Raw genomic sequence first — 13173 nt, 5'->3', positions numbered from 1 at the left:
AGGGAATGGGAGGCAAACGCTGCTGAGGCAGACCGACGAGGGTTGGTCTTTAAACCTGTTTCACATTCAGGATGAGCAAAGATACTGCATGTTTCAAGAGAAGAGAGCAAAATGTTTCCTAGTTACCAGTTAAGAAATCCAGGGTGAAAAAGGGCAGAATTTTAGAGCAAACAAGCCACTGAAGCACTTCAAGTTTTGTTCGGAAGTGATGAAGACGCACCAGAACTCTACAGTTCATTACCGAGGCATTCTTCAGGCGTCTGTTAAATCCAGCAGCAACTGGAAGGTCTGTCTCACCAGATGATTACATCCACCAAGCAACTTGCAAATACCCTGGAAAAAGATGTCCAAAGGTATTATTTCCAGTCTGAAAAATCCAAACTGCTCATGTGCAAACGTGTGCTTCACAAGCACATCGGCAGGACCAGGGCTGGCACCACACAAGTCTTCAACAGGCTCAGGGCCGTGCCATCCCGATGACGAGGAATAAGGACTATTCAGGCCTAACACAACCAGTTGTTGGGAAACAAAAGGAGGAGCCATTCCTTTTCCTACAATTCTTCTAGAAAATGGCAGCACCATTCAGTGTGGTGCCTTGTTCCTCGTGAACTACCAGACACTCCAGAATTCAGGTTCCAAGACTCGGAACAAGGAGCTGCTCAGTCCCGGTTCCATCTCCCAAGCGATGGATACTCCCTGCTTTCAAGAGCAGGGGTGCAGCGCAGGTAGCTGAGAGTAACTGAATACTGGGAGCTCCTGCTGCAGTCCTTGCTCTGAATTAATCCCGCAGCACTGAGCAGGCAGGCCAGAGGGATGCCCAAGGGGGATGAGTCCCGAGATCGCTACTGCAGACAGGCGTTTCCCAACCCTGCAGGTACTGCCTTACCACTTGATGGCCACGCCACACCTCCGCTCCTGTGGGAGAGAGCAGAAGTTCTGTGACTTCTTCCAAGCACCTGAGGTCAGAAGACATCTCAGGTGCTCATCCAAGAAGAGCAAGAATAACGACTTGGTTTTGAGGCACCCAGGTGGCGAGTGTTCTCCGCAGGTCCCAAGTGACAGAGATGCTGCAGAACTGCGCGTGGCGTCAGCCTGTCGAGCAAGACCGCTGTGGAAGTTGTGATGGGTGGAATGCAGGAAACTTTAGGAAGTCACATCAGGAAAGCGAAGGCTCCAAAAAGTGACCGCTCTGAACCAAAAGTTACCCTTTAAGAGTCTGATCTGTAACACAAAGGGCGTGGGACGAGAATATTTGTAACTGCATCCTCTGGGAAGAGCATGATGGAAAAGGCTGTGAAACAAGTAACGGAAGGATGAGAGCCTGCAGCGCTCCACGATGGAACCATCCAGCCCAGCCAAGCAGGTGGCGAAGGGTGGGACAAAAGCTGAGGCAGCTCCGTAGCGCGACAGAAGGACTGAGACACGACAAGGGCAGACGTGCCGCGCGATGCCGCACGGCGGCTGGGAGCGCGAGAGCAAACAGGTCCCGCCGAGCCAGCGGCACCAGCAAATCAAGGGACTGCTCAAAGAAGCGGTGAAAATAAATCTTGTCTTTCGCTAGCGGCGTTACTTGGTCAGCATGGGGGTCTGGTGGGGTGGGAGGGGACACGGAACCGTTCTGAGACCACAGTCAGGAATGGGATACAACCACCTTCATCCCAACCTCTCAGGGTCCTCCAAGGAGGTGCTACATCACCTGCCACCCCAGCGGGATACCCCACGCTGACACGTGTTCGCCGCAGGCGGTATCGCTTTTCTTATGTCGGTTACCGACCCGAGAGCACTGAGCTCGCGCCGTTTCAGCACCAGCTGCCGTGTCCGTTCCACGTTTATCCGTGCGTTCTCTGACCTGCCAAAACGCACGGGACTTGGCGTATTTGGTAAGGCCAGGCTTGCAGGGGTAGGAACGAAAAGCCGTGACGCCTACAACCAGCAAGGTCTCTGCCACCCACGGTGTCGGTTCAGACAGACCCGCAGCAGGCGAACGCTGACCCTCCGCACTCGTCATGGGGCTGCGGGGGGTAGTTTGTAAAAAAAAAAAGTAATTCCACACGTGCTCTAGCCAAAAGTTGGGGGTTTTCCCAAAGAGATGCAACACAAGGTTTCACAACGGAAACCAATTCTGTGAAAGATCAGCACATAACTGCTGGATTTGCAAAAGCGTGGAAGCTAGCTGTCGGTAACTACGGGGTTAATGTTCTCTTGGCCTAAGTCAGAACAGGATTCGGTAGCGCCAAAGGTGCAGTCACCTGCACTGTCACTGATCCAGACAGTAACTGCAAGTCTGGACAGAGGAGCGAGATGCGGGAGGTTAAGTCTATCTGCTCCGTCCCGACGCCCCTGGCACACGCCCAGCCTTGGCTCCTTCCCTACGGCAGCTCAGCTGACTCTGGCACCTGTTGCATCACCGGACTCAGCACGTCTTCCCTACTTCCCGTTTCGGAATCGAGCAGCAGAAAAACCAAAACAAAGGGCCCAATGGAACAAACAATGTGAAAACAAAAGTCTCACGATACACATCACTAATGCAATTAAACCAGTTAAAGAAATGGCTGAATTAATGAATGCTCATACAAAAATGGCATTAATTTGATAAACCCTATCTGCTATGCCAGTCCAGGAAATGGTGAGAACCCTCACATAACACAGCACGAAGAGAAATACTTTGTATGGGATGGAGGGTGATACAGCAGAGCCGATACCGATCGTTACAGGGTCTTCATGTTCACAGGATGGAGTTCTAAACGCGTCCTTCCCGCTTGCCTTTTCTCTCCCTTCGTTCCAGTGGTGGCGCAGGAAAGTCTAAACCCTCAAACCATTCCACGCCAGACCACGTAAAAGCACCCAGCAGCATCAAAGAGGTTTCACATGAAACTTGGTTTCTGTGCCCCCAAAGGAGTTTTCCTCCTCATGGTGGTGTACCACCGGTTTACTCACTGTCAACAAAAGGAAGAGTGAAGGCTGCTAGGAAACCAGCAGATCAAGACTCAAATTCTGTTCAGTGGTATTAGGGAAGATTAGGTCAGGACTGGGGCACGACTGGCAAGCAGAAGATACGCGTGTCCAAGAGGAAAACATGATTCCAGATGCAACTAGTTGCGTGCTGGGGAAAGCACAAAAGGCTTTTGCCTGCGGAAACCTGATTTGCCTTGAGCAACAGGACCTCAAGCTTCATCTAGTCAGTAAGGGGTCACAGGCTCAGGAACAGCCCTTTCTCCAGCTTCTTCACACTGCAAAGTTGGTGTCAACATTTGAGATCAGAAATAATGGAGCTAAAGCAGGGAAAACCAGAGGACTTGAGGCAACCCCGTTCTGGTTAGTTGTAAAATAAGCATGGTCTCAGCAGGAGAAGGAATGAGCCAAATGAATTTGATAGGGGCGGGTCAGCACCCACCTAAAATCCACCTTCAAAACCCAGAAAAGAACGTGATCGTCCAAGTTACTTCCTTGAGGCGTTCGTGCAGCGTTGGAGACAGCGCGGTGACACTTTCGTGTTCCAAGACGCCTCTTGCCAAAGCATCTTCCGTGACCACGGAACTTGTGGGCGTTGGTTTTGTTTCACGCTCACGCTGACTGTTGGGAAACGGGCTTGACCAACCAGTTCCTGCATCCTCCAGTGCAACCGGCTGTTCCCAGAGGCTTCCAGGATGGATTAACTCCTGCTTCTCCACTGGCACCTGTTCTTAAATATACACCTGTGCTACCCATAGGCAAGTCATGTCCCAAGTGCCAGAAGGTGCTCACGGTCGCGTAAGAAGATGATTCTGTTAGCTTGAGTCGACAGAGTTCGTGCCTAGCGCACAAGAGTCCCCGCCCAGTTAGACCAGGCCCAAAATCACTAACTTTTTCATGGAAAATGCTCCAAAGTGCCTTTGAGACACTTCAGTAAATACCGTTTGTTTGGCTCCTTCACTGGTTAACACAGACCCACTGCAGCAAGGGTGACAAAAGCCCTACTCCACAGAGGTGGAAGGGCAGCATCGACGTCTACACTGCTTCCGCGACTAATTCAGTTCTAGTTCAGACAAGTTTGGCTCTAGAATAGTCACAGTTTTTCTAGCCTGAAAACACCTGAATCATCTGACCGAGCCGTGTCCGCAGGGCTGTAAATTCAGCCTCTTTGGGTAAATGTCAGGATCGAAAGCCGAAGAACGAACACACCCTGCACCAGAGCGCGGGGAGGAAAGAGCTCCTGTAGAGGCCTCGAAGCAGTGACAACGCTCTGCCCCAGCTTCTGCTTGGCAGGCGGGCAGACTGAATCTGGGTACGTCCGTGGCTGTGCTTTACTGAACCTGAGTTTAAGCAAGCCTGCTACGCGGTTTGACAAAGACTCTAACTCGTATTACTCTAGTGCTAAAAAACGTGTCGCGAGACGTGACCTCAGCGGCCAGAGTCAAACAGCAAAAGGAACGCATCGTCTCGAGACGAAGGGAAACCTTCCCTCGGAGCAGGTTACAGGCTGCGCCCAGCTTCTCACTTTAACGCAGGGCAAGTTAACAGCTTGCACGGTGGCCGTTTGCGTAAGGCCGCCTACGGGCTGCCAGAATAATTAAAACTCCAGTGCGGAAAGGACTATTAAAGTTATCTACATTTACAGTTCAATCAAACATTTTTATTTAACATCAGTATACAGAGGACAACCCCAGCGAGTTATTTTGTAATGTCAAGTATTTAGTAAAGTTCTTCAGCTGTAACAGCAACAATAGAACAGCTAAAAATAAGCAGTAGGAAACAAACATCTTCTTAAAATTATAAATATACCAACAACTTCTTAAAGCTTAATTATTGCAACAGTTAAATTAACAATAGTTCATGTTAGAAAGGCTCTATGAAATTTATTCAAGTTGTCAAGAAATTAGATGGAAGTGTAAAAAGGAAATACATATGAATTTTACTTTTGATTTTCACTAAAGGTAGTCAATACAGTTTTGTACAGTATCACCTAACATGTCAATCTTTTAACAAACTCCAGCATACAGAAGTCAAAATGCAGAAAAAATAGTGTTTAATCTTTACATGTAAATCGACAGTAAATGAACTGACTGACACAGATTTTATTATCGTAACATAAGCAGGCCAGCGTTTTAAATATCAATTTAGTAGCTTTATGTCGTTAAAGGGGCAGACACATACACTCATTCCAAGGACACGTTAAGTTTTAAGAGGTGATAATTCAGAACATGGGTTTTCTAAGAAGTGTTTAGTAAAAGTCATGTTATTTCCTAATCCAGACATCCTCATCATAAAGCCTTTACGGGGTTACGCTCTCTCCTGGCTTTACTGGAGCCCACTGGCCACACCTCCCCACGCACGCACGCGTTCCTGGCTATGAACATCACACCAGCGCACGCGGTTTCAGTTCACCCTGATAACGCAGGGATGCTGCCTGCAACTCGGCTCTCACGCACGTTACGGAAAGCTTCGAAGTCACGGAGCCGTGTTTCAGTTTCGCTGTAACCATCCCTGAAGTTTATACAGATACCGTATTGCGCTGAAAGGAATCTATTCGACAGGACTTAAAAGACCAACAATTGAACTTCAACTGTAACGATGAAATGCTCCTTTCCACTGAGGAATAATTAGTGCGTACAGCTCATCTCGCCCCGACACAGCGCAGGAAGGCTTCAGTACTGCCCCACAAGTCGTACTAACACACGATGCCGTCCTACGGCTGCAGCTAGCTAGAAGGTTCAAGGATGTTACCGTTTAAGCCCACGTCTTCCTGTACAGCGAGCCAAATAAATAAGTTTGTGTGCATTAGCTGTACAAATGGTAGCACGTTTATCCTGCTGGGTTATACGCTGCCATCGCGCCGCCTCGTTTCTGCCCACCCTGCCTTCCGCCGTCTCATCAGCAGCTTTTACACCCGTGAAGCGGAGCCTCTATCCGAGAGGGTGTATGGCCCCGTCCCGATGTCAGACGCAGAGATCTGACGCCTTCCCTGACCACCGAGTTCAGAGAAAACTTGTTTTACCTACCCAGGCACCACTTTGGGTTTTTTTGGGGGGTTTTGCTGGGTTGTGGTTTGGTCTTTTATAAAACTGCTTCCTCAGGTCCCGTAATCAAGCCTGAAGTAGCCGTAAAGGCAACATGCAAACTTGCTTGGGGTCCCTTAAAATTCTCCTTCCATGCTTTCGGATTAATGCAACATCTGTCTAGTCCCATCTCGGTTTCCAAAGGCAGGGCGGGGCGCGGAGACAGCCGACCGTGCCTGCGTGGAGAGGAAAGCTCACACTCTTGTTAAGGCAACCTGGTTTTCTCACCGCCCTGGACCTCCTTCCTCGCCAACAAGCTAACAAAAAGTGAGGGTGAAAAATGGAAACTAGTGAATCCTGAGCTTCCTTCACCTTGTCTCTTACTGCACCTTGCTGTTCGCTCGGCCTCGCCCTGACCGGGCATTAGCGCAGCAGGCGCGGGAGCGCGGCGCGAGAATGGCGTATCCCGTGAGGAAGCTCACGGCATGGTTACACACCCCCTGGCGCAGCAACCTCGAAGGCGTCGGGATGCCGCAAGTGCCGTACAGCCTGTCAACTACCACAGGGACACCGGCTGAAGGGACACTTCTCCCGCTTCCTTCCACTGAGGGCAGCACCAGCCCAAAGAGAAAGAAGAGAACTTGCCACACGCACAGCCCGACGACCCAGCGCGTCTTCCGGTGGCTGTGAAGCTTTCCAGTGCCTGAAGGGGCCTACAAGGGTGCTGGGAGAGGACTTTTTACAAGAGCCTGTAGTGACAGGACAAGGGGTAATGGGTTTAAATTGAAAGGGGGGAGGTTTAGATTGGATATCAGGAAGAAGTTCTTCCCGGAGAGGGTGGTGAGGCACTGGAATAGGTTGCCCAGAGAAGCTGTGGATGCCCCATCCCTGGAAGTGTTCAAGGCCAGGCTGGATGAGGCTTTGAGCACCCTGGTCTAGTGGAAGGTGTCCCTGCCCATGGCAGGGGGGTTGGAACTAGATGGTCTTTAAGGTCCCCTATGATTCTATGAGGAAGGGGAGGGAAGGGCAGCGCTGGCTCAGTGGAAACAAGTCAGACACCACAGACCTGCTTCGGGTTTCCATCCGACCCTTCCCTCCGGCTGGCCGTGGCGTGAACAGAAGGGCAGCCCCTGAGGCAGGGATGGGAGCGGCAGCAAGGCTCAGCGGTTTGCTTTCTAGAGTCGGCAGACAAAACTGTGACGGCCTTTTAAGATCACCTGGGGACCCACATTTCAAAAGGAAGACTAGAAATAACAGCTTTAAACCCCAGAGGAAGGGGACAGCCGAGGATAAACCCGCGGCGAACAGAAACGAACGGTATATAACCCAGTAAGAGAGACGTTGCCATGAGTGTTTAATACTTCCACAAGTTCATTAAATAAAATTAAGTGCTTTCCTATAAACAAAAAGGATGCTCGTAATGTCCTTCTGGCACAACATTTTCCTATCAAAGCCCTGTAAACATGCCACCAAGGTTTAGTTTTTACCAGCAGAGTGAGCTCACTAGAAACGCAAGTGAAATCAGAAAAACAAATTCATTTGAAAATTTCTAAGTAAATACTTCCTAAACAATATGGCATTTACATCAGTGTGCAATATATTAATTTTGAAAGTGATAACTTCAGCATGAAAGTTACTTACCTGTAATTAAAGTTTTCCATATTGGCCAATACATAAATCCCGATTTTTTTGGTACTGCATACTTTATCTCTGAAATATTTGAAATGTCATATTCCAAATCAAAAATCGACACAGAAATATATTTACCTTAGGCCCAGCCTAACAAAACCCACCTCAGCCACCGCCAAGAAATTTCCCAACGCCACGTTCAGTAGCACGCAGAGGGGTTTTGCAACGGCCAGAAGACACAGGTGGCAGCAGAAATCTGAGGCACTGCCCCACGTGCGAGAGCGGCGACTCAGAAGACGTGAACTGCACCCCGTCACCGATAACCGCTGTCGTCGTTTCATTTGGGACAAACAGTCTAAACAGTTTAGTGGGTTTGGGGGGTGCACTTGCCTTTTTTTTTTTTAAATTAAGGCTGAATCTGTTTTTAGGCAAAAAAATACTTTTAGGTAACACCCTCTTCCCTTCTCCCCAGAAAAGTGTGTACAATTTTTAGCCTGAGAGCCAACCTTCCAGTGTGTATTACGATGCAGAGCGGACACAGCTCTCCAGACAGGCCTTCACTAGGACAGCTTTGGTAACACCTCAAGAAAACTGACATTGTACAAAGAGTTCTGCGAAAACTGAGATTTTTGTAAAACAACGACGTGGTGCATAAATACAGACGGTACCTCCGCCTTGAAAATCACGTGGTTAAAACCAGTATGAGATTTGCATTTAGGCTGCCCAACATGGCAGTAGTCTGGTATTACCAGATTATTCCCTTTTTCTCTTTGGGGGGCAAAGTAAGTTTTTCACCAAAATAACGGTCCTTTTTGCTAGATCAACTCTGTTGGCATTTTCATGGCCACATTCCTTTAAGGATGTTGCTGGCAAACCGAGCTGGTGGAGCGCCCAGTACTTTCCAACAAAACCATCACCACGTTTAGCTACGTTCAAAACACAGCCTGCCAGGCGCTGGACAGAATTCAAACAAGCTGATCTGCGGTCGAGCGCACCAGCGGCAAGAGTTAAAACCAGTAACACATTTAAGCGCAGCTTCAGCTGGTACCACCGCTGCCATCAAAAAGCACGAGCTTGTCCGTGAGCCCAACAAACCCGACAGGAACGTAGCTCGAGCGATTTCCCGTTTCTCTGGGAAGCATGACTTTCCCTAACCTAAGGAACACAGAAATCAAACATCAGAGCGCCTTGCCAACGCTGACTCACGATCCCCAGGGCGTAAAGGCAGCACGGGGCTGGCGAGTCTGCACGCAGGACAGCCGACGTTCCAGTGAGCGCCCAGACAGCTGCCCGCTGCGGCCCGCCGCCGAGAAGTAGGGAGGGAGAAATCCCTTTGGTTTTAATGTTTTCAGAGCTCACGTTTCTCCTTAAGACTTAAAAGCAGCAGCTTTTCGTAAGCTCCTCCCAGCGGCAGTGCTGCGTTTCACAGAAAAAACTGGAAGGGTTATAATTGTTTTAGTGACTGACAGGTTTTGCCTCAGTTTCTACCCCCACAGCTCTCACCATGTTGTGGCTATGATTAAGAACACCGATCGGCAGTTCAGATGCACAGTATTTATTTCTTCTGCTGGAAGGCAACTGTACTTCGTAACTGTACCCAAGACACTTCAAATCATTCAGAAATATGGCATGCAGTATCCAAAAGTATGGCTCTGAGGATTTTGTTTTTCTTTTTACATTAAGCATAAAGAAATTTTATATTCAACATTCATTTATATTTCAAGAAAACTACCTATTCAGAGTTCTAGTTCTTTGATGCAGCATTAAGGATTAAAACTTACCACTTTACCAGGCCTTGCCCATGTGCAAATAAATCCCTCCTGACAAGCAGTGACTATACAGTCTTCAAGAAAAATTAACACAGTCAGTCTTTCATGTGCTATCTTTTTACAGATAAGAGGCTCTAACAAGGGAACATCTTCCATTCGGGGACAGAGAGGTGTTCCCAAAGTTTTAGCTGGGTCCGTTTTGGTTTTAGTAACTAGGTTCAGTTTGTCACTGCTCTTGCTAGATATATGTCCCATGCTATGGTTTCTCTTGTGATCTTTTTCATGGTGTCTTTCCTTCCGATCGTGTAGCGATAAGGTTGCAAATTTACTAACGCCAGAAGCAATGGCACCATCCATGACACTGCTTTTACTGCCAGCATTTGAGACTGCCGAGTGTGGAAGGCTGTTTGACCGTGGAAGAGGAGGGGGCACAGAGTTTCCAGGTGTTGTGATACTGTTTCCATTACTTCCTGGGTTAGTTCCACCACTTCCAGCAGGTGGACTTGTGGCATTCATGACATTTGTATGTGTCCTTGCTCTTGAGAGAGGTTGGTGGGGGAAGAGGATATCTTCTGTAAGATCCCACAAACAGAGCTGTGTGTCCTGGCCTACCGAACCAAATCTATACGTAACGCTTACTGGACGACTGTCTGTAGAGTTCCTTTTGGATAGCCTAGATTGTGTGCTATTCGCTCGATCTCTGCCAAAATGGAGGTCTTGGAAATCCTCATCACTTCCGCTAAATTCCATCGGGTCACTCTCTTCTACGCTAGTGGTATACGGGTCGAAAGCAACAACGCTGACCCACGATTTATGTCCGTGGCCTCTCGCTATTACTCGACAGTCCACAAAAGACCAAACCGTTACCAAGTCATCCTCTCCTCCTGTCACTATGTACTTCCCATCGGGACTCCAACACACACACAGCAGTCCTCCAAAGTAGCTTTTCATTGTACCATTCAATTCCACCGAATCAAAGTTAAACACACGAAGAAAACCATCCTGGCTCACACACGCCAAGAACTTCCCATCTGGGGAAAAGGCAAATTCATTCAGGGCACCCTCACCTACTGTCCATTTAAGCAGAGGGTTTCTCGTGGATTTACTCTTGCAAGTGTGAACTGCAAAGCTTTCTCCTTGTTTAAGTAGCTGGTAGTGCGGGGCTGTGGTACCACAAGTGTGCTCCACGTTATACAAGTACATATTGCCACTGGAATGAGCTACTAGGAAAAGGCTTTCCGAACCTGGTACCCATTTTACACAGGTTACTCGGGACTTGTCTATTAGTCTCTGTGAAAAACAAAGAAGATACACATCAGAAAGTCTGAAAATTAAAGTTTTAATGATTAACTGTAAAGCCGAGCTTTCTGGGATGGATGGAGAACAACACTTAACCAAACTGAACCCAACTTCCTAGAAAGGAGCTATGTTATGTATTTGCAAAAACTTTTCATCTTATCAGGCAGCAAAGAGGAAATTATTTTCAGACAAAGCGCTACCAAAGGTTATGATTATGGTCCAGCCACGTTCCACAAAGAACATACTTCAATCAAGCCAACCTGTTGTTATGAAACTAAAGGTACTGTTCTGAGGGTTATTTTTCGCTGTGTAGGTTGAAGAGGGTGAAAAGCAAACAATCAAGGAAACACCGAGTGAGCTAGAGGGGAAAAAAGGCAGTTACTCATCTGTACTACATAGCAAACAGATTACAAATCAATAATGGTGAATTTAGATGGGGTTTTATCTGAAATCACAAATAAAATCCGTCCTCTGAAAGAAGAAAAAAAGAGGCTTTAGGACCCTTTACCAGCTTTTACTGATTTGGGAAGGAAGCTACATGCATAGTGACATGTGGCTGGAGAGTCAGTTAAATGTGTGTGGTTCAGTGAATTCAGAGAGCACCACATACTCTCCACCTTGGAACCCCCATCCTCCCACTACTTTTCATTCATTAGCCAAGGACCTGTCGATCCTCTCAGTTACCACCCGATTAAGAAGTTTCCTTCAAAGAAAAGCATTTTAATACAGCCCATCATTGCAAAAGAACGAACACGCACGTTAAACAAACATTCCTGATTGCAATGTCTTTCACGCTGTAAGAACTGAGATGAAGTCTGACCCCTCCAGTTGGCTAGTGCAGTTCTGGTGGACTTCTACAACTTAGCAAGTCGCCCACGGCATCATTCAACTGCAACACGGAGACAAGTAATTCTTTACATGCACATTCACCATTCGTGTTTGGCATGGATTGATTAGAGGCTGAAAGAAGCGCTCAGCTACACAAGAGGCAAGAATGCAAACACAAAGAGCCTAAGGAAATACCAGAACAAGTCACAAAAGCACTGAAAAACAAAGCAGCCAGAAACCCCAAACCAAAGCCAACACCTTGCTCTGCAGTTTATCCCAAACAAAATACCCAGACGAATGGGTAATACACTGTCTTACCCATCCTGGGCCCATAACTATCACTGGAAAGCAGCACCTGGTCATCTCACATTATACCTTTGCTGCTGTCAATCTCAGCGTAAATCCAGGAAGCCTCTCTCCGTAATCTCCCGGTGGTTAAGTTAGCCATTTTGTACTGGAGAGCCGAGATGTAACTTAATCTGGGAACTTTTCTAAGACAGCCCTCTCAGCTTCTGCTGCCATATTTTAAATAGCTCATCACATGTTCATCCTTCATGCCGCAGTAATGGTGGTATCAGAAATACCAGACAGGAAGTGCCCTGGTGCACGCCAAGGGAATATGGACAGGGAACACCAGCCCAGCTGGCCTGCTGCAGGCACTCGGTCTCCTCGGCAGGAAACTACCGCTAACACGGCAACAAAGCACAACTCCCTGCGCTCCTCTAGCAACGCAGCTCACCCTGACATACAGCCTCTGCTCCTAAGAGCAGTTGCTCAGCTTCTGTATTAGAAATGGCGGTTTAAGTCCATAATCACGCTGGGCTACACGATCTGAAACAGTGTAGAGAAATCCTGCAGGCCTGATCGTTACCTCCAGGAGGCTGCAGTGTGCAGTGAGAATAGACTAGCTCAGAGGGACCTGGAGCTGACCTGTAGCAAGTGACTAGGACTCATCCCTTTCTCAAAGCAGTTGCTCAGCTTCTGTATTAGAAATGGCGGTTTAAGTCCATAATCACGCTGGGCTACACGATCTGAAACAGTGTAGAGAAATCCTGCAGGCCTGATCGTTACCTCCAGGAGGCTGCAGTGTGCAGTGAGAATAGACTAGCTCAGAGGGACCTGGAGCTGACCTGTAGCAAGTGACTAGGACTCATCCCTTTCTCAACCAGCTTTATAGCAGGAAGATAAAAACCCTAAAATTATGACTTTCTGAAGTTTTAACAGCTTTCAACTGGACTCACACTTCTGCAGCACCACAAAAGACAACCCGAGTCAGTAGGGCTGGCAGGTGCATTACAAGAATGAACTGAATGGAGGATCAAGCAAACCAGCGGAGCAGCTGGGTTAAGGAGCTGATGTTCAGTCTGATGAAAGAACAGCGAGTGAGGGAACCCCAGTCACCAGTCAGGCAGAGAAGCCACGATTATCTTGGTAGCCACGTTCTGAACAATCCGGAAGGGGCAAAATTACAGGCGTAGGCCACAAAGGAGTGGAAAAACATGAGGCAACCAAGGCCTTAAGGTCTGACAAAGTTTTGGCAATGTGGATATAGGGGGAAAAAAAAAAATGCAGCTTAAGACTTCAGTTTAAATAAAAAGAATTCAAAAATAAAATAAAAGAAATGTAATTCAGTCGGTTAGCTAAGAACAGTCAGTGAGGATCAGGTTCAGGAA

General features: G+C 47.8%; 1 protein-coding gene across 1 annotated transcript in view; it reads right to left on the bottom strand.

The window, feature by feature from the left end:
* Positions 1 to 10663, bottom strand: part of WDR20 (WD repeat domain 20) — a gene marked incomplete at its 5' end in the record, with an annotated part of 12455 nt that extends 1792 nt beyond the window's left edge. Inside the window, one exon of the mRNA XM_010161502.1 lies at positions 9386 to 10663. Within this exon, the coding sequence (XP_010159804.1) occupies positions 9386 to 10663 (1278 nt within the window). The remainder of the gene's footprint in view (positions 1 to 9385) is intronic.
* Positions 10664 to 13173: the final 2510 nt, after the last annotated feature.

Source organism: Eurypyga helias, unplaced genomic scaffold, assembly GCF_000690775.1.
Source record: "Eurypyga helias isolate BGI_N326 unplaced genomic scaffold, ASM69077v1 scaffold10871, whole genome shotgun sequence".
Lineage (NCBI taxonomy): Eukaryota > Metazoa > Chordata > Aves > Eurypygiformes > Eurypygidae > Eurypyga > Eurypyga helias.
Note: the sequence above shows the minus strand (reverse complement) of the source record. Positions and strands in the feature narration are given on the sequence as shown.